A 21,596-nucleotide genomic window follows, 5' to 3' on the forward strand; every position below is an offset into this window, starting at 1 on the left:
ATACCCAATAGGTAGTTTTTGAATCCTCACCCTCCTCTCTGGAATTTCTTAAGCAAGAACATAATTAAATAAGAATGCATTGCCAGAAGGGAGGGAAAGAAGAAGAACGTTGGTGATTAAAATATATTTTTAAAACTGAGATCCCTGGTTACACTAAGGTTAGGGAAGTAAATTAATGTGCTTTAGATTTCCTAGGAAACTGAGGCCTAGGCCCAGGTTTACAGCTGTCCCCTCTTCCTTTCCTCTTCAGAGAGTACACACTAGATGTGTACAGACTCTCCTCCGTGGTCACACAACACGATTCCAAGAAGGCTGGAGCTGAGGTGGTAAAGCAGGTGGAGCACCCTTTGCTGAGTGGCCTCTTGTACCCCGGACTGCAGGTACTTAAGGGGGATGGAGTGGCCCGATGACCTTTTCTGCTCTGGTTTGATGACAGGCATATCTTATTGCACTTTGCTTTACTGCACTACGCAGATAGTGTTTTTTACAAATTGAAGGTGTGTGGCAATCCTGTGTCCAGCAAGTCCACCAGCACCATTTTTCCAACAGCATGTGCTCACTTCATGTCTCTGTGCCATATTTTGGTAATTCTCACAGTATTTCAAGCTTTTTCATTATTATCATATCTGCATGGTGATATGTGATCTGTGACCTTTGATGTTAATATTGTCATTGTTTTGGGGTACCACAAACTGTGCCCATATAAGACAACGAACTTAATAAATATTGTGTGTGTTCTGACTACTCTACCATCCAGCCATTTCCTCACTCTCCTGGCCTCCTTATTTCCTGAAACACAACAATATTAAAATTAGGCTAATTAATAACCCTACAATGGCCTCTAAGTGTTGAAAGGGAGAGTCACACATATCTCACTTTATTTATTTATTTATTTTTGAGACGGAGTCTCACTCTGTCGCCCAGGCTGGAGTGCAGTGGCGCAATCTCGGCTCACTGCAACCTCCGCCTCCCTGGTTCAAGCAATTCTCTGCCTCAGCCTCCCGAGTAGCTGGGATTACAGGCTCCTGCCACCATGCCCGGCTGATTTTTTTGTATTTTTAGTAGAGACGGGGTTTCACCATCTTGGCCAGGCTGGTCTTGAACTCCTGACCTCGAGATCCACCCACCTTGGCCTCCCACAGTGCTGGGATTATAGACATGAGCTACCGTGCCCGGCTGCACATCTGTCACTTTAAATCTATACCTAGAAATGATTAAGCTTAGTGAAGAAGGAGTGTCAAAAGCCGAGGCAGGCAGAAAGCTGGGCCTCTTGCACCAAATAGCCAGGTTGGGAATCCATAGGGAAAGTTCTTGAAGGAAGTTCAAAGTGCTACTCCAGTGAACACCTGAAAAATAGAAAGTGAAACAGACATAAGTTTCACTTATGCTGAGATGCAGAAAATTGTAGTGCTCTGGATAGAAGATCAAGCCAGCCACAATGTTACCTTAATCTAAAGCCTACTCCAAAGAAAGGCCCTGTCTTCAGTTTTATGAAGGCTGAGAGATTGGTTCATGAAGTTTAAAGGGAAAAAAGCCATCTCCATAACATGAAAGTGCAAGGTGAAGCAGCAAGCGCTGATGTAGAAGTTGCAGCAAGTTACCCAGAAGATCTAGCTAAGATTATTGATGAAGGTGGCTACACTAAACAATGGATTTTCAAGGTAGATGAAATAGCCTTTTTTCGGAAGAAGATGCCATCTCAGACTTTCATAGCTAGAGAGAAGTTGATTCCTGGCTTCAGATCTTCAAAGGACAGGCTGACTCTTTTGTTAGGAGCTAATGCAGCTGGTGACTTGAAGTTGAAGCCAATGCTCATTTACATTCCAAAAATCCTAGTGCCTTTAAGAATTATGCTAAATAGGCCGGGCATGGTGGCTCATGCCTGTAATCCCAGCACTTTGGGAGGCCGAGGTAAGCAAATCACTTGAGGCCAGGAGTTCGAGACCAGCCTGGCCAACATGGTGAAATCCTGTCTCTACTAAAACTACAAAAAAAAAAAAAAAAAAAAAAGAATTAGGCCAGGCGTGATAGCTCACACCTGTAACTCAGCACTTTGGGAGGCCGAGGCAGGCAGATCACGAGGTCAGGAGTTCGAGACCATCCTGGCCATCATAGTAAAACCCCGTCTCTACTAAAAATACAAAAATTAGCCGGGCACGATGGCGTGCAACTGTAGTCCCAGCTACTCTAGAGGCTGAGGCAGGACAGTCGCTTGAACCCGGGAGGCGGAGATTGCAGTAAGCCGAGATCGTGCCATTGCACTCCAGCCCGGGCAACAATGCAAGACTCCATCTCAAAAAAAAAAAAAAAAAAATAGCCAGGTGTTGTGGCGCGCATCTGTAACCCCAGCTACTCGGGAGGCTGAGGCAGGAGAATCACTTAAACCTAGGAGGCAGAGATTGCAGTGAGCCGAGATCACACCACTGCACTCCAGCCTGGGTAACAGAGTGAGACTCCATCTCAAAAAAGAATTATGCTAAGTCTACTCTGCCTGAGCTCTATAAATGGAAAAACAAAGCCTGGATAGTAGCACATCTGCTAACAGTATGATTTACTGAGCATTTTAAGCCCACTTTTGAGACCTATTCCTCAAAAAGAAAGATTCTTTTTGAAACATTACTACTCATTGACAGTGCACCTAGTCACCTAAGAGCTCTGATGGAGAGCTTCTGTAGAGCTTGAGATGTTCAGGAGTTGAATGTTATTTTCATGCCTGCTAACACAACATCCATTCTATAGCCCATGGATCAAGGAGTGATTTCAACTTTCAAGTCCTACTATTTAAGAAATATATTTCAAAAGGCTATAGCTGCCATAGATAGTGATTCCTCTGATAGATCTGGGCAAAGTAAACTGAAAACCTCTGAAAAGGATCCAGCATTCTAGGTGTTATTAAGAATATTCGTGATTCGTGGGAGGAAGTAAAAATATCCATTTTAACAGAAGTTTGGAAGAAGTGGATGGTAACTGTCATGGGTGACTTTGAGGGATTCAAGACTTCAGTGAGGGAAGTCACTGTACATGGGGTAGAAATAACAAGAGAACTACAATTAGGAGTGGAGCCTGAAGATGTGACTGAATTGCTGCAATCTCATGATAAATTTTGAACAGATGAGGAATTGCTTCTTATGGATGAGCAAAGAAAGTGGTTTCTTGAAATGGAAACTACTGGTGAGGATTCTGTGAACGTTGTTGAAATGGCAACAAAAGATTTTGAATATCACATTAACTTAGTTGATAAAGCAGCAGCAGGGTTTGAGAGGATGGACTCCAATATTGAAAGAAGTTCTACTGTGGACAGAATGCTATCAAACAACATCACCTGCACCAGATAAATCTTTCGTGAAAGGGAGAGTCAATTGATGTGGCAAACTTCATTGTTGTCTTATTTTAGGGAATTGCCACAGCCACTGCAGCCTTCAGCAACCACCACCCTGATCAGTCAGCAGCCATCAGACATGGAGGCAAGACCCTCCACCAGCAAGAAGATTATGACTTGCTGAAGGCTCAGATGATCGTTAGCATTTTTAGACATACCTTAACCAAATTAAAGTATGTACGTTGTTTTTGTAGACGTAACGCTATTACACACTTTAAATAGACTACGGTATAGTGTAACCACAACTTTTATATGCACTGAGAAACAAAAAAATCCAAGTGACTCACTTTATTGTGGTTGTCTGGAACTGAACCCACAGTATCTCTGAGGTATGCCTATACTGTACACAAACCTCTCTCCTGGCACCAGTTAAATATATACTTTTGCTATTCCTTCTCCAACCTGTAGGCAGGCCTTCCTGTGTGTCTCTCCTCTTCCTTCCCCACTTCCTGGGAAGCTCTTTTACTTCTTCCATTACAATTCTTTCTCTGTCTGTCCTTTAAGACATTGTTCATCTCATACATCTTTATGTTAATCATAATCCTTTTTGTCATTATCTTAATAAAGGAAATAAACTTCAGAGCGATATGTGAAAATAAATTTGAGCATGATCCTGTTTTCTGTTAAACAAAACAAATACATGTTTTGTTTAACAGAAACATCCTTCTGTTTCCTTTGTGTGCACGTATATTTGTATGAGCAAGGAGAAGGATAGAAAAATACAAACCAGGCGGGCGCAGTGGCTCACAACTGTAATCCCAGCACTTTGGGAGGCCGAGGCGGGCGGATCACGAGGTCAGGAGATCGAGACCATCCTGGCTAACATGGTGAAACCCCGTCTCTACTAAAAATACAAAAAATTAGCCAGGTGTGGTGACGGGCACCTGTAGTCCCAGCAACTCAGGAGGCTGAGGCAGGAGAATGGCATGAACCTAGGAGGCGGAGCTCGCGCCACTGCACTCCAGCCTGGGTGACAGACAGTGCAAGACTCCATCTCCAAAAAAAAAAGAAAAAGAAAAGTACAAACCAAGCTGTTGATACTGGTTACCTTGTGAAGGCAGGATGAAAATATGGATAGACTTCACTTTTTCTTTGTATATCTGTATAATTTTTTTTTAATTAAATTTTTTGTAGAGACAGGGTCTCACTATGTTGTCTAGGCTGGTCTTGAACTCCTGGCCTCAAGTGATCCTCCTGCCTTAGTCTCCCAAAGTGCTGAAATTGCGTGAGCCAACACGTCTAGCCCTCTATAATGTTTGGTATGAGAAAATAAAATTTTCCCTTGTCACCTCAAAGAGATATTTTCCAAGGTTAAACCTGGAGCTGGGTGCAGTGGCTGGCACCTGTAATCCCAACACTTTGGGAGGCCAAGACAGGCAGATCACTTGAGGTTGGGAGTTCAAGACCAGCCTGACCAATATGGTGAAACCCCATCTCTACCAAATAATACAAAAATTAGCCAGGTGTGGTGGCATGCCCCTGTAGTCCCAGCTATTTGTGAGGCTGAAGTGGGAGAAACGCTTGAACCCAGGAGGTGGAGGTTGCAGTGAGCTGAGATCACGCCACTGCCCTCCAGCCTGGGTGACAAAGTGAGACCCTATCTTAAAAAAAGAAAACCCGGAGACATGCTAGTTCTGCACTGTTGGCTGGGTGCCATGGTTTATGCCTATAATCCCAAGTCCAAGGCAGGAGGATCGCTTGAGGCCAGGAGTTCAAGACCAGCCTAGGCAACATAGCAAGACTCCATCTCTGTTTTATTCTGTGTGTGTGAGACTCCATCTCTAAAAAAAAAAAAAGAAAGAAAGAAAGAAAAAACTAGGTCTGTACTGTCTAATGTGGTAGCCTCTAGTCCTAGTCATATGTGGCTATTAAAATTAAATAAAATGGAAATTTTTGTTCTCTAGTCGTATTGGCTATATATCAAGTTCTTGGTTAGCTACTATATTGGACAGCACAGACATACAACATATTCCTCACCACAGAAGATTCTGTTGGATAATGCTGTTCTAGACTGTTCCTGCTTGTTCAGCCTTCTCTTCCTCTTCCCATCAGCCAATGATGCACTAAATTTTATCAATTCTATTTTTTTAAAATGTCTTAAATTCATTCTTGCTCTGCGTCCTCATTGTCTTTTGTTCATCAGTATTTCTCACTTAGACTTTCACAATAGCCTTCGAGCCATTCACTTTGTCTCCAACCCATGGGTCTCCAGTCTCTGCCCTGCCCTGTTACTGTTGCGATCTTCCTACACTGCTGGTCATATTTCTCCTCTCCTTAAAACCTTTCGTTGGCCAAGATAACACTAGGTACCCTAGCATGACATTTCATGGTCCTTACCTACTTTTCTAACCTCATCAGTCACTACTTCCCACCTCCCTTGAAGTTTGTACTTTTGCAGACTGAATCACTTAGAATTTCCCTAAACACTTCACACGTCTGTGCCTTCTCACATTCTATTTCCTCTGCATGGTGAAAAACATCTATATGTTCTTCAAAACCAAGCTTAGCCCACAATCTGATTCTAGGAAGCCTTCTCCACACCCATCTTACTAAATAGAGATAATTTCTTCTTTTATGTCAACACTGTTCCTTATATGAACATCTGGGTTAACCCTTAGCACACTGAGTTGAAATGATCTGTTTACATGTCTCTCCCCAGCTGGATAATTGGGCTTCTTGAAGGGAGAATCTGGGTCTGATTTATCTCACCATCCACGGAGCTGGCAGCAGGCCTGGCATGTCATGAGTGACAGTCACCGTTTTATTTATTTATTTTAATTTAATTTTATTTTTTGAGACAGGGCCTCACCCTCTCTCCCAGGCTGGGGTGCAGTGGCACAATCATGGCTCACTGCAGCCACAACCTCTCTGGGCTTAGGTGGTCCTCCTACCTCAGCCTCCTGAGTAGCTGGGACTATAGATGCGCGCCATCACACTTGGCTAATTTCTTTTTGTTTGTTTGTTTTTTATTTTTGGAGAGACACCTGGGCTCAAGTGATCTTTCCACCTCAGCCTCCCAAAGTGCTGGGATTACAGGCGTGAGCCATTGCACCCAGACAGTCACTGTTTTCTAGTTCAGTCTTACCTTTTTCCCGAATTCTCACAGGACTTCTTTATGCTACTTATATGTCATTTGTCACAGGCCACCTTATTCAGTAGGATACCTTTGACATCACTATGGTTTGTTTTCTTCTTCTCTCCTTCCCTGCAGGATTCTGCATATTCTGAGGGATGAGACTACTCTTATTTTTTTATCCCATGACATCCACATGGAGTAATGTTCACTGCAAACACTCAGCAACTGTCTTTGCAGCTTTTGAGGCCAAGAGGGAAGCTGACTGCTGTTTATTTTCTTCTTGGCTTTACCTTCTGAAAAATCTAGTAATTTCCTAAAGTTTCTGATTTCTTAGACCCATATAGAAGAAATAAAGTAGATGTTTAGGCCGGGCATAGTGGCTCTCGCCTGTAATCCCAGCGCTTTGGGAGGCCAAGGTAGGTGGATCACCTGAGCTCAGGAGTTTAAGGCCAACCTGGGCAACATGGCAAAACGCCGTCTCTACTAAAAATACAAAAAATTAGCCGGGCATGGTGGTGCATGTCTGTAACCCCAACTACTCGGAAGGCTGAGGCAGGAGACTCACTTGAACCCGAGAGGCAGAGGTGGCAGTGAGCCGAGATAATGCCACAGCACTCCAGCCTGGGCGACAGAGCGAGACCTGTCTCAAAAAAATAAAGTAGATGTTTATGTTCATGTGTTTCTTTCCACAGGCTTTGGATGAAGAGTATTTAAAAGTAGATGCCCAATTTGGAGGCGTTGATCAGAGAAAGATTTTTACCTTTGCAGAGAAGGTGAGTGTCCACTTTCCTGTCTTTTTTCACTTGCACCTCAGAGGTATGCAACTATGTTTATTGAACTATGATGTGTCAGTCCCACTAGTCATAGTGTATGGTAAATATTCTCCTTGTTTTGCAGATGAGAACACTGAGGATAGAAGATAAGAAGTTGTCCAATATCACACAGTTAGTAACTGAGCAGGAATTATTTACTAATAATAATTAGATCTTTCAAACTCCAAAGCCCATGTGCCTGGTGACAACCAGGAAGCTGCTCCCACACCTGTTGGATTTACTCCTTTCCTAATAGCCCAGTTTTCAAGGAGAGGCATTACCAGTTGGAACTACTATCCTTTCACAGAGCATTTGGTTCGCATTTCCCAGCATCTTTTCCTTTTTCTTTTTCTTGTCTTTTTTTTTGAGACAAGTTCTCACTCTGTCGCCCAGGCCAGAGTGCACTGGTGCGGTCACGGCTCATCACAGCCTCGACAGCCTTGGCTCAAGCAGTTCTCCCACCTCAGCTTCCCAAGTAGCTGGGACCACAGGTGCATGCCACAACACCCAGGTAGTTTTAAAATTACTTGTAGAGATGAGGCCTCCCTGTGTTGCCCAGGCAGGTCTCAAACCCCTGGGCTCAAGCAGTCTTCCTGCCTTGGCCTCCCAAAGTGCTGGGATATAGGCGAGATCCACTGTGCCTGGCTTAGTTTTTTGTTATATTTAATGAATGCAGAAATGCTTACTATATATATATACTACATATATATGGTTATATATATGTAGTATATATGCTATATATGCTATATATATACTACTATATATATAGTATATAGTATATATGTGTATATGTATGTGTGTGTGTGTGTGTGTGTGTGTATATATATATATATATATATATTTTTTTTTTTTTTTTTTTTTTTTTTTGAGACAGAGTTTCACTCTTGTCACCCAGGCTGGAGTGCAATGGCTCACTCTCGGCTCACTGCAACCTCCACCTCCCGGGTTCAAGCGATTCTCCTGCCTCAGCCTCCCGAGTAGCTAGGATTACAGGCTCCTGCCACCATGCCTAGGTAATTTTTATATTTTTAAGTAGAGATGGGGTTTCACCATGTTGGCCAGGCTGGTTTTGATCTCCTGACCTCAGGTGATCCACCCATCTCAGCCTTCCAAAGCACTGGGATTACAGGTGTGAGCCACTGCACCCAGCCACAATATAAATTTTTTGAGGGCCAGGCGCTATGGCTCATGCCTTTAATCCCAGCACGTTGGGAGGCTGAGGCAGGAGGATCATTTGAGCCCAGGAGTTTGAGACCAGCCTGGGTCACATAGCAAGACTCTGTCTCCACAATAAAATAAAAAATTAGCCAGGCATTCCTCTGTAGTCCCAGCTATTCAGGAGGCTGAGGCAGAATAATTGCTTGAGCCCAGGAGGTATGATCATGGCTGCAGTGAGCCATGATCACACCATCACACTCCAAACTGGGTAACAAAGCAAGACCTTGTCTCTGAAAAAAAAAAGAATAAAATAAATACATTTTTTGATTATTTCTTATTATTTTTTGTTTTTGTTTTTGTTTTTAAAGAGAGAGTCTCACACTGTTGCCTGGGCTGGAGTGCAGTGGTGCGATCTTGGCTCACTGCAACCTCTGTTTCCCAGGTTCAAGCGACTCTCTGCCTCAGCCTCCCAAGTAGCTGGGATTACAGGTGCCTGCCACCACACCCGGCTAATTTTTTTGTATTTTTAGTAGAGACGGAGTTTCACTATGTTGGCCAGGCTAATCTCGAACTCCTGACCTCATGATCCACCCGCCTCAGCCTGTCAAAGTACTGGGATTACAAGTATGAGCCACTGCGCCCGGCCTATTATTTCATTTTATCTGCTTGATTAACTTTTTAGTTGGACCTTCTTTTATTATTAGAGCAGGGATTTGGGCCATACCTTGTTTTTGTATGATTCATGAGCTAAGAATGGTTTTTACATTGTTTAAGGATTGTGAAAAAAGATGAAGAATAAGCAGTAAAGAGCATATGTGGCCCATAAAGCCTAAAATCTTTTTTTTTTTTTTTTTGAGAGGGAGTCTCGGTTTGTCACCCATGCTGGAGTGCAGTGGCGCAATCTTGACTCACTGCAACCTCTGCCTCCTGGGTTCAAGCGATTCTCCTGCCTCAACCTCCCAAGTAGCTGGGACTACAGGCGCGTGCCACCACACCCAGCTAATTTTTGTATTTTTAGTAGAGACAGGGTTTCACCATGTTGGCCAGGAATGGTCTTGATCTCTTGACCTCATGATCTGCCCGCCTTGGCCTCCTATAGTGCTAGGATTACAGACGTGAGCCACCGCGTCCAGCCCCTAAAATCTTTATTAACTGACCCTTTCTAAAACAGTTTGCCCATCCCTGCCCTAGAGATTACAACATGTATCCTTGCAATTTATTACAGTTTAAGTTAGATATTTTTACCACTGCCCAACAATGCAAGAAACAGTTTTACTACATTTTTGCTCCAACAACAGTTGGAGTAAAACTCATTTTTTTTGTTTGTTTGTTTTTGTTTTTTGAGACGGAATCTTGCTCTGTCGCCCAGGCTGGAGTGCAATAGCGCCATCTCGGCTCACTGCAACCTCCACCTCCCAGGTTCACGCCATTCTCCTGCCTCAGCCTCCCAAGTAGCTGGGACTACAGGTGCCCGCCACCACACCCGGCTAATTTTTTGTATTTTTAGTAGAGACGGGGTTTCACCGTGTTAGCCAAGGTGGTCTCGATCTCCTGACCTCGTGATCCTCTGACCTTGGCCTCCCAAAGTGCTGAGATTACAGGCGTGAGCCACCGCGCCTGGCAAAACTCATCTTTTTTTTTTTTTTTTTTTTTTTTTGAGACAGAGTCTTGCTCTGTCACCAGGCTGGAGTGCAGTGGCGTGATCTTGGTTCACTGCAACCTCCGCCTCCCGGGTTCAAGCCATTCTCCTGCCTCAGCCTCCCGAGTAGCTGGGATTACAGGTGCCCACAACCATGTCCAGCTAATTTTTGTATTTTTAGTAGAGATGGGGTTTCACCGTGTTGGTCAGGATGATCTCGATCTCCTGACCTCGTGACCCACCCGCCTCGGCCTCCCAAAGTGCTGGGATTACAGGCATGAGCCACCACGCCCGGCCTCAAAACTCGTTTTTGACATAAATTTTCAATCCCTTGGCCGGGCGCAATGGGTCACTCCTGTAATCCCAGCACTTTGGAAGGCCAAGACGGGCAGATCACCTGAGGTCAGAAGTTTGAGACCAGCTTGGCCAACATGATGAAACCCTGTTTCTAGTAAAAATACAAAAATTAGCTGGACACGGTGGTGTGCGCCTATAATCCCAGCTATTCAAGAGGCTGACACAGGAGAATTGTTTGAGCCTGGGAGGCAGAGGTTGCAGTAAGCTGAGATCGCACCATTGCACTCCAGGCTGGGCAACAGAGAGAGACCTTGTCTCAAAAATAAAATAAAATCTTAAAGACTTTATTACAATTTTTTTTTTTAATTTTTCTGAGACTGAGTCTCCCTCTATCGCCCAGGCTGAAGGGCAGTGGCATGATCTCGGCTCACTGCAACATCCGTCTCCCTGGTTCAAGGGATTCTCGTGCCTCAGCCTACTGAGTGGCTGGGATCACAGGTGCCCGCCACCATGCCCGGCTAATTTTTGTATTTTTAGTAGAAACGGGGTTTCACCATGTTGGCCAGGCTGGTCTTGAACTCCTGACCTCAAGCTGTCCGCCCACCTTGGCCTCCTAAAGTGCTGGGATTACAGGCGTGAGCCACTGCGCCCAGCCTATAATTGTTTTTTAAGTCACTTTTCATCTATATCTACCCCTACTTCCTCTTTCTGATACTCTTGATTCTTGCCTGCAGTTCTTTGCTTCTGTGTGAGTTCATTTTCCTTCAACCTAGAGCCCCAACTTAGCATTTTGTGTTTGTAGTGCATTTCTTTCAGTAATGAGTTCTTTCAGCTTTCTTTTATCTGAAAACATCTTTCAATTTCTTTCACTGGGTATGAAATTTGAAGTTTGCAATTATTTTTCCTTTGGCACTTTTAAAGGATCATTGCATTGCCTTCTGGCTTCCATAGTTTCGACGGAAAAGTCACCTCTAAGTTTATTGTTTCTCCTTTACAGATAATATGTCTTTGACTGCTTTTAAGATTTTTTCTTGTTTCTGATTTTCAGCAATTTGACTATGATGTTTTTGTTGTTGTTTTCTTTGAGACAGGGTCTTGCTGGCATTGCCTAGGCTGGAGTGATTGATCTTGGCTCACTGTAGCCTCGACTTCCTGGGCTCAGGTGATCCTCCCACCTCAGCCTCCCGAGTAGCTGGGACTATGGGCGTGTGCCACCAGGCCTGGCTAATTTTTGAATTTTTTTTTGGAGATGGAATTTCACCATGTTGGCCAGGCTAGTCTCAAACTCCTGAGCTCAAATGATTTGCCTGCCTTGGCCTCCCAAATTGCTAGGATTACAGGTGTGAACTGCTGTGCCTGACCAGCTATGATGTTTTCAGCTATAGTTTTCTTTGTATTTATCCTGCTTAGATTTTGCTGAGCTTCTTGAATCAGTGGATTTGTTTTCATCAAATTTGGGAAATTGTCTACCATGATTTCCTCAAATACTGCTTCTTTCTTATTCTTTTTCTCCTCTAGGGACTTTATAAAACTCATGTCTCATATTCTGTTCTGTTTTCCTTTCTTTGTTCCCTCTGTGCTTTAGTTTGGATATGTTCTATTGAACTTTCTTCAAGTTTATCAATCCTGTCTTCTGTTAAATCCAGTATCGTATTGTGACATTTTAGAACTTCCATTTGATTCTTTATTTTATAGATTCCAATTGTCTTTTACAATTCTCTTTCATCCATTTTGTCTGTCTTTTCTTATTTCCTTTTTGGTTTGTTTTTCCTGCCTATTCTGCCTATGTACCCTTATTTTATTTTATTTATTTATTTATTTATTTATTTTTATTTTTGAGATGGAGTCTTGCTTTTGTCACCCAGGCTAGAGTGCAGTGGCGTGATCTTGGCTCACTGCAAGCTCCGCCTCCTGGGTTCATGCCATTCTCCTGCCTCAGCCTCCCAAGTAGCTGAGACTACAGGCGCCCGCCACCACGCCCAGCTAACTTTTTGTATTTTTAGTAGAGACGGGGTTTCACCGTGTTAGCCAGGATGGTCTCGATCTCCTGACCTCGTGATCCGCTCGTCTCGGCCTCCCAAAGTGCTGGGATTACAGGCATGAGCCAACATGCCCGGCTTATTTTCTTTAACCTGCCAATCACAGTTATTTTGGCATCATGATCTGTTTATTGCAATATCTGGATTGTTTCTGAATCTGCTTCTATTGACTATTTTCTCTGACTGTCAGCCACTTTTCTCTGCTTCCCATTTCTAGTATTTTTTTGTATGTGTGTATCAAAGGGATTATAGATGCATTGTAGACCCTCTGGATTGTGTTTATAGGATGATATGTTTTCTGTAGATTGCTAAATTACTGACTTATCACCTGGGTTCTGTCAGGGGTTGGTTTTAGGCTTTGTTAGAACACATCTACTTCAGCTTGGCCTTTACTCCTGTGGTGTGGTCCTTGTTCCTAGAGCATGGCCTTTCTAGAGACTCAAACCGAAATATCACGGTGTTCACAAAGCCCTCTCTACTTTGATTGGACCTAAACTTCCATCTCTGTCTCCCCAGTACTGTGCAGCCTCCAAAATCTCTGCCCAGGTCTCCAGCCTCCCAGAGTCTGTTCTCTGCCAGACTTCCTGGTATCTCACTATGTGCATACACAGCTATGAGTCAGTCAAGAAATCAGTGGGGAGTTTTGACATAAGCTGAAGAACCCATCCCAATCCCTAGCCTCCTCCAGCCCTGAACTCCAATAGCTATTTCCTCTGCTTAGTCTCTTGCTGTCTGCTTGGTCTCTTTTTCTCAGCACCTGGTTTGCAAAAAAATACCCTCAGTGAGAAAGCCCAAGGCAAGTGTGTAGTTACCTTACTTCCCTTCGCTCAAGATTTGCTGCCCTGTTGGGTTTTTTTGTTTTTCGTTTGTTTTGTTTTTGTTTTTGTTTTTTGAGATGGAGTCTCGCTCTTGTCGCCCAGGCTGGAGTGCAATGGCACGATCTTGGCTCACTGCAACCTCCGCCTCCCACGTTCAAGCAATCCTACTGCCTCAGCCTCCCGAGTAGCTGGGATTACAGGTGCCTGCCACCACGCTCAGCTAATTTTTGTATTCTTAGTAGAGATGGGGTTTCACTATGTTGGCCAGGCTCATCTCGAACTCCTAACCTTAGGTGATCCACCCACCTCAGCCTCCCAAAGTGCTGGGATTACAGGCGTGAGCCACCGCGCCCGGCTTGCCCTGTTGTTTTATGTATTTCCAGCTTTTATTGTTGTTTATGGTGACATAAGTCCAATAGCCTCACAATGTAGTACTGATAGAAAAGCAGTAGGGAAAAAAACTTCGCTTGAATTACAGTCACTGTCAAATCTACATATTCAGTATAAAAAGATTGGAAGCAATATAACAACTACTCAGTTGCTGGCCAAGTTAGATGAGATCAGGGCACTGAGGAGGAACTTAGACTAATATCTGCTTTTGTGTGTTTCTCTAATCACTCAGTACCTCCCTGCACTTGGCTATTCAAAACGGGTCCATCTGATGAATCCTATGGTTCCAGGATTAACAGGCAGCAAAATGAGCTCTTCAGAAGAGGTAAGTTGCCAGCTGAGACTTGAATTTAGCAGTCTTCAGCCTCAATGGAGAGATTGAGGACTGAAAAGAACAGTGACCTAGCTAACTAGAATTCTCCAATATTTGAGTTAGAAGGGGCCTTACACCATTCAATTAGTTCAGTAGTTCTTGAGTATCAAAGGATCCAGAGCAGTCCTGATGAGATCTAATCATAACTTAATGGTTTTTACTGCTGATAAAAAAATACAAGCAAAACTAATGTCTTTGTTCATAGAACTGTGATAGAATTCAGCCTTATTAATGAGAGCACTTCGGTTGCATTTCACTAATTAGCATTTTGATTCCTAGGGTAATACTTGATATTAATATTATGATATCTTTTAATATTTAAGAGTCCCTCTTGAGCTCATGTACTTGAGGGCAAGTTCACTTTGGTTCTGATCATTAGAGCGTGGAAATCCAAAGATGTGAAAAGTTGAGTTCTGGGTTCCCAAACATGGCTTACCTTCAAAATCATCTAGGGAATTAAAAAAAAAAAAAAAAAGTGTTGATTAGACCTTGTCCACAGAGATTCTGATAAAGTAGTTCTGGGAGGAAGTTAGGAATCTGTATTTCCTTCCTTCCTTCCTTCCTTTTTTTTTTTTTTGGAAATGGAGTCTCTGTCACCCAGGCTGGAGTACAGTGGTGCGATCTCGGCTCACTGCAAGCTCCGCCTCTCGGGTTCACACCATTCTCCTGCCTCAGCCTCCCGGAGTAGCTGGGACTACAGGCGCCCGCCACCATGCCTGGCTAATTTTTTTTTGTATTTTTTTAGTAGAGACGGGGTTTCACTGTGTTAGCCAGGATGGTCTTGATCTCTTGACCTCATGATCCGCCCACCTCAGCCTCCCAAGGTGCTGGGATTATAGGCGTGAGCCACTGCGCCCAGCCAAAATGTTTTTAAAAATATAAATTAAAAAAAAAAAAAAAAAAGGCCGGCATGGTGGCTCACACCTGTAATCCCAGCACCTTGGGAGGCCATGGCAGATGGATACCTGAGGTCAGGAGTTCGAGACCAGCCTGTCCAACACGGTGAAACCCCATCTCTACTAAAAGTACAAAAATTAGCCAGGCGTGGTGGCAGGCGCCTGTAATCCCAGCTACTAGGTAGGCTGAGGCAGGAGAATTGCTTGAACCCAGGAGGCAGAGCTTACGGTGAGCCGAGATCATGCCATTGCACTCCAGCCTGGGCAACAAGAGTGAGACTCCCTCTCAAAAAAAAAAAAGTCTGGGCACAGTGGCTCACACCTGTAATCCCAGCACTTTGGGAGGCCAAGGCAGGTGGATCACCTGAGGTCAGGAGTTCTAGACCAGCCTGGCCAACATGGTGAAATCCCTTCTCTACTAAATATATAAAATTCAGCTGGGTGTGGTGGCATGCACCTGTAATCCCAGCTACTCAGGAGGCTGAGGCAGGAGAATCGCTTGAACCCGGGAGACAGAAGTTGCACTGAGTCAAGACTGCATCACTGCACTCCAGCCTGGGCCACAGAGTGAGACTCCATCTCAAAAAAAAAAAAAAAAAAAAAAAAAATGCCTGGCCCAATCCCAAGAGATTTTGATTCATTCGGTTTGGGTGGAACCCAGTAAAAGGTGATTCATATACTGTTACACGTGAGCTAGAATTTGGTAACCACTGAACTCAAATGACCATGAACTCACTCTTTCCAAATAAGAAACAAAGCCTATTACCTAAAAAGGAAAAATGGCTGTAGATAATATATAATACTTAGTGTGGCTGATTGCTGTGAACAAGTATCCTCACACATTTTCAACAGCAATGTTGATTAGGATACCTTTCAAAAAACAATTTTGAACCTAGCAGTTTTGGGCAGCTTGAGGAAATGATTCTAGAGAAGGGAAAAAACTCTGCAAAGATGTCCAATGTAGCATTATATGTAATTTGTAAAAATTAGGATAGAATCTAACAGTTTGGAGTTTGTTAAATTATGTTTCCACTAATAATTGGGAATATAATACAGCATAAAAACTATAAGTAGGCCACACATTGTGGTTCATACCTGTAATCCTAGCACTTTGGGAAGCCAAGGCGGGCAGATAGGTTGAGTCCAGGAGTTCAAGACCAGCCTTGGCAACATGATAAAATCCCGTCTCTACAAAAAATTTTAAAAATTAGCTAGGCATGGTGGCATGCACCAATAGTTCCAGCTACATGGGAGGCTGAGGTAGGAGGACTACTTGAGCCTGGGAGGCAAAGGTCACAGTGGGCCATGATTGTGCCACCACACTCCAGCTGGGGCGACAGAGCAAGCAAGATCCTATCAATCCCAACACTTTGGGAAGCTGAGGCAGGAGGATTGCTAGAGGCCAGGAGTTTGAGATTGTCCTGGGCAACACAGTGAGACCCCATTTTAACAAAAATAAAAATTAGCCAGGCATGCCAGGTGCGGTGGCTCACGCCTGTAATCCCAGCACTTTGGGAGGCCAAGGCGGGTGAATCACCTAAGGTCGGGAGTTCGACACCAGCCTGACCAACATGGAGAAACCCCGTCTCTACTAAAAATACAAAATTAGCTGGGCGTGGTGGTGCATGCCTGTAATCCCAGCTACTTGGGAGGCTGAGGCAGGAGGAACCGCTTGAACCCAGGAGGCAGAGGTTGAGGTGAGCCAAGATCATGCCATTGTACTCCAGCCTGGGCAACAAAAGCAAGACTCCGTCTCAAAAAATAAATAAATAAATAAATAATAAAAAAAAATTAGCCAGGCATGGTTGTGTACACCTGTAGTCTTAGCTCCTCATGAGGCTGAGGTCAGAGGATCACTTAATGGCAGGAGTTCGAGGTTACAGTGAACTATAATTGCACCACTATACTCCATCCTGAGCAACAGAGCGAGACCGTCTGAAAAGAAAAAAAATTATAAGTAAGGACCAGGTAGCCACTCAGAAATACTTACAAGATAGACATTTATTCTCCAACTACAAATTCATAACAATTTTGTATGCTATAAACAAAGCCTGAGAAGAACACAAAAAATAAAATAGTTTAATTTGTTAGATGGCAGGATTGTGAGTGGGTTTTCACTGTCGCCCAGGCTGGAGTGTAATGGCATGATCATGCCTCACTGCACTTTCAGCCTCGGGCTCAAGTGATCCTCCCGCCTCAGCCTCCTGAGTAGCTGGGACCACAGGCGCATACTACCACACCCAGCTAATATTTTATTTTCAGTAGAGATGAGGTCTTACTATGTTGCCCACACTGGTCTTGAACTCCTGGGCTCAAACGACTCTCCGGCCTCCAAAAGTGATAAGACTACACGTGTGAGCCACTGTGCCCAGCCTAATGTTAAAATATTTTTATTGCCCGGGCGCGATGGCTCACACCTGTAATCCCAGTACTTTGAGAGGCCAAGGCGGGCAGATCACGAGGTCAGGAGATCGAGACCATCCTGGCTACTACAGTGAAACCCCGTCTCTACTAAAAATACAAAAAAAAAATTAGCCGGACGTGGTGACGGGCACCTGTAATCCCAGCTATTCGGGAGGCTGAGGTGGGAGAATGGCGTGAACCTGGGAGGCGGAGCTTCCAGTGAGCTCAGATGGCGCCACTGCGCTCCAGCCTGGGTGACAGAGTGAGACTCCGTCTCAAAAATGTATATATATATATATATATTTTTTTTTCTTTTACCACGTCCACAGGAAAATATCTGCAAGTACCTAATGGTAAAATCTTTGTAAAAAGAATTTTTTTAGCGAGGCACAATGGCTCGCACCTTTAATCCCAGCACTTTGGGAGGCCAAGGCAGGAAAATTGTTTGAGCCCAGAAGTTTGAGACCAGCCTGGGCCACATGATGAAACCCTGTCTCTACAAAAAATAGAATTAGCTGGGTGTGGTGACACAATCCTGTAGTCCCAGCTTTCCAGGAGGCTGAGATGGGAGAATCTCTTGAGCCCAGGAGGTTGAGGCTGCAGTGAGCCATGATTGTGCCACTGCACTCCAGCCTGGGCGACAGAGAAGAAAAAACAAAATTTAACTCCTATTAGTTGAGCATATTCTCATTTTCAACCACAAGAGGTCCTCTTCCGTTACATGACTTCTAGGAGTCCAAGATTGATCTCCTTGATCGGAAGGAGGATGTGAAGAAAAAACTGAAGAAGGCCTTCTGTGAGCCAGGAAATGTGGAGAACAATGGGGTTCTGTCCTTCATCAAGCATGTCCTTTTTCCTCTTAAGTCCGGTAACACTCTCTGTTTTCTTCCTAGAGGCCAGGCTAGGATAGAAAAATTCGTGCTGTGATCATACTTGTGATTTGTCAAAGACTCTCCCTCCAGGGACTGGCTGCCCTGATTCTCTGCTCTGATTTCTTATATATTAAAGTATGAATGATGTTGGGATGTAATTTAATTGTCCATATATTCGTTACCAGGCTAGCTTCTGAGGGAATATTGGGGTGGGCCGAGGTGTTAGAAGTAAGGGTGGGGGCAGACTTGTTGAACTAGAGGAATACAACAAAATAGATATAAACCACAAGCCTTCCCCTGAAGCAGCTGAGACGCTAGCTGGGTATACAATAGTGCCACTCATCCAATTTAAGAATAATACCATACAATAAAGTTCAGAATATATGGCAAAAACTACAAATAGTCATGCATGTGGGCTAGGAACACCGATTCTGCTGCTGTCAATGAGTTTGTTGACATGGATCCTTTTCCTTATAGAGTTTGTGATCCTACGAGATGAGAAATGGGGTGGAAACAAAACCTACACAGCTTACATGGACCTGGAAAAGGACTTTGCTGCTGAGGTAACATGAAAGGAAAAGGAATCCTTTCATGAAGATCTGTATTTTGTTATTTTTTGCTGACTGTTAGAACTTGTTTAGAACAACTTGTTCTGTGTAAAAGTGAGCTGCCTGCTATTTTTGCTCTACTTTTGGTAATCTCACTAGTGTCCATTTTCCTTCAAAATTGCAGTTTTGGTTAAAGTTTCTTGTCAGTTAGCTTTTCTGATTTAGGAATTTCGTTAATGCAGATGGATTTCTATCCCTCGGGGCCCTTTCCTTACCTGGCAGGGACTCTCTCTCACCTCTTCTCAGGAAACATTTCTTATCAGTAAATGTCTGTAATCTTATACACATGAGTGGTCCCTTTAGGATGTACAAAAGCAGTACTCATTCAGTAGAAACCATACTTCAAGTACCCATACAACCATTCTGTTTTTCACTTTCTGTACCGTATTCAATAAATTACATGAGATACTAAAAAAAAAAAGAAAAGAATGGTCTGGGTGCAGCAGCTCACACCTGTAATCCCAGCACTTTGGGAGGCCGAGGTGGGCAGATCACCTGAGGTCGGGAGTTCGAGACCAGCCTGACCAACACGGAGAAACCCCATCTCTACTAAAAATACAAAAAAGTAGCCAGGCATGGTGTCACGCACCTGTAATCCCAGCTACTCAGGAGGCTGAGACAGGGGATTCGCTTGAACCTGGGAGTCGGAGGTTGCAGTGAACCAAGATCGCGCCATTGCACTCCAGCCTGGGCAACAAGAGTGAAACTGTGTCTCAAAAAGAAAAAAAGAAAGGAAAAGAAAAGAAAAAGAAAGATAATCCCCACTCAACTCTGCCAGGCCTCTCCATCTTGGCCCACTAGGTTTGTAGTTATATGCTACAGGACTCTGTGTTTTTGTGGGATTTTTTTTTTTTTTTTTTTTGAGACAGAGTCTCACTCTGTCGCCTAGCCTGGAGTGCAGTGGCACGATCTCGGCTCACTGCAACCTCCGCCTCCCAGGTTCAAGCGATTCTCCTGCCTCAGACTCCCGAGTAGCCAGGATTACAGGTGCCCACCACCACACCCGGCTAATTTTCGTATTTTTTAGTAGAGACGGGGTTTCACCATGTTGGCCAGGCTGGTCTTGAACTCCTGACCTCAGGTGATCCAGCTACCTCGGCCTCCCAAAGTGCTGGGATTACAGGCATGAGCCCCTGGGCCCGGCCAGGGCTCTGTTTATGCTCTCCAGGGCTCCATATTTTGTTAATGGCTTTGATGAGGATTCAGGTGGTTCCCAGATTCGATGGGCAAATGGTACAAAGCTAATATACTGGTGCTTTAATCACTCTCCAAATGACTTAGCAGACTGGAATAAAGGACCTAATTCAGCAAAGATGAAGTATTTCAGGAACAGAGGCAAAATCAGGGTTCAAAAATAAGAGATAATTATAAAAGGACAGAATAGAGGCTCCTATTCATTTCAACAAACACCTTAACAAAAGACTTACGAGGTGCCCATGTGTTAGGCACTATGCTAGGGACTGGTATTACACAGAGGGTTCAGTCCTCCTAATGCTCAGTCCAGTAGGAAAGGCAGATTTGTAAACATTTCATTGGCTGCATTTTACATATATATCTATGTGTATTTTTAACATATGTGTTTTTGTGTGTATGTGTGTATATATGTGAATATAATATATATGTGTGGAAATATATATGTGAATATATATAATGAAAAGAATATATATATACCAGAAATAATATAGGAGGAAGTGATTAACTGACTCTCTAGAAAAGCTTGTGGAGGAGACACTATCCAAGCACTATTTTGCTTGAGGAATAGGAGTTCACAAGGAAATCTGTGAGGGAATAAATTGTACAAAGACATGGTAGGATGAAACAGCATGATGTATGAGGAATTGCAGGTGGTTTGGTCTGACTAGAGTCTAAAAGGTGAGGAGGGGGATTGTGGGAGAGATAGGCAGGGCCAGGTCACAAAGGGAAGACATGATAATACCGTATATAGGGAATGAAATGGGGGGTGTTGTGATTGACTCTGAATTCAGGTCCAACCAATTTAATGGGGCTGTTAGAAATGTTAATGTACGCCAGGTGCGGTGGCTCACACCTGTAATCCCAGCACTTTGGGAGGCCAGGGCAGGAGAATTGCTTGAGCTCAGGAGTTGAAGGCTAGCCTAGGCAACATAGTGAGACTCTGTCTCTAAAAAAAAAAAAAAAAAAAATCAAAATACTGGCCAGCCATGATGGCATGCCTGTAGTCGCAGCTACTGGGAAGGCTGAGGTGGGAGGATCGCTTGAGCCCAGGAGATCAAAGCTGCAGTGAGCCATGATTGCGCCACTGTACTCCAGCTGGGTAACAGAGTGAGACCATGTCTCAAAAAAAAAGTCTTTTGTGGGAATTAGGAATAGATGAAATTCCTCAGAAAAAAGGTCTGCAGCCATGTTATCCAACAGTACTTTCTGTGTTGGTGGATATGTCCTATCTGTACTGCCTGATACAGAAGCCACATGTGGCTGTTGAGCACTTGCAATGTGGCAGGTGCAGCTGAAGAACTGAATTTCAGTTTGCATTTAAATACCCACACAAGGCTAGTAGCCGCCATATTGGACAGCAGCAGCCCTAGAGCTTTATTAAAATTAAATATTCCCAAGGAAATGAAGAAGTAGCATCAGAAACAAAAATGTTCGCTTTGTTGTATTAAAAGTGTTCATTCCTAAGGGATGTCCCCTCAGAATATCTAGAAGATTCTTTCAGACCAGATTTGAGATATAAAAAAGGCAGTCAGCTGGGCGTGGTGGCTCACACCTGTAATCCCAGCACTTTAGGAGGCTGAGGCAGGCAGATCACGAGGTCAGGAGTTCAAGACCAGTCTGGGCAACATGGTGAAACCCCGTC

General features: G+C 43.9%; 1 protein-coding gene across 2 annotated transcripts in view; it reads left to right on the plus strand.

Annotated features, from left to right (window-relative positions):
- The window catches only part of YARS1 (tyrosyl-tRNA synthetase 1), a 40,605-nt gene that overhangs the window by 10,535 nt on the left and 8,474 nt on the right, over positions 1-21,596 (plus strand). For both annotated transcript variants that reach the window (NM_001132584.2, XM_063713500.1), the window contains 5 exon segments: positions 251-380; positions 7,148-7,228; positions 13,841-13,933; positions 18,013-18,148; positions 18,630-18,715. In NM_001132584.2, the coding sequence (NP_001126056.1) occupies positions 251-380; positions 7,148-7,228; positions 13,841-13,933; positions 18,013-18,148; positions 18,630-18,715 (526 nt within the window).

This window comes from Pongo abelii, chromosome 1, assembly GCF_028885655.2.
Source record: "Pongo abelii isolate AG06213 chromosome 1, NHGRI_mPonAbe1-v2.0_pri, whole genome shotgun sequence".
NCBI classification, from domain to species: Eukaryota; Metazoa; Chordata; class Mammalia; order Primates; family Hominidae; genus Pongo; species Pongo abelii.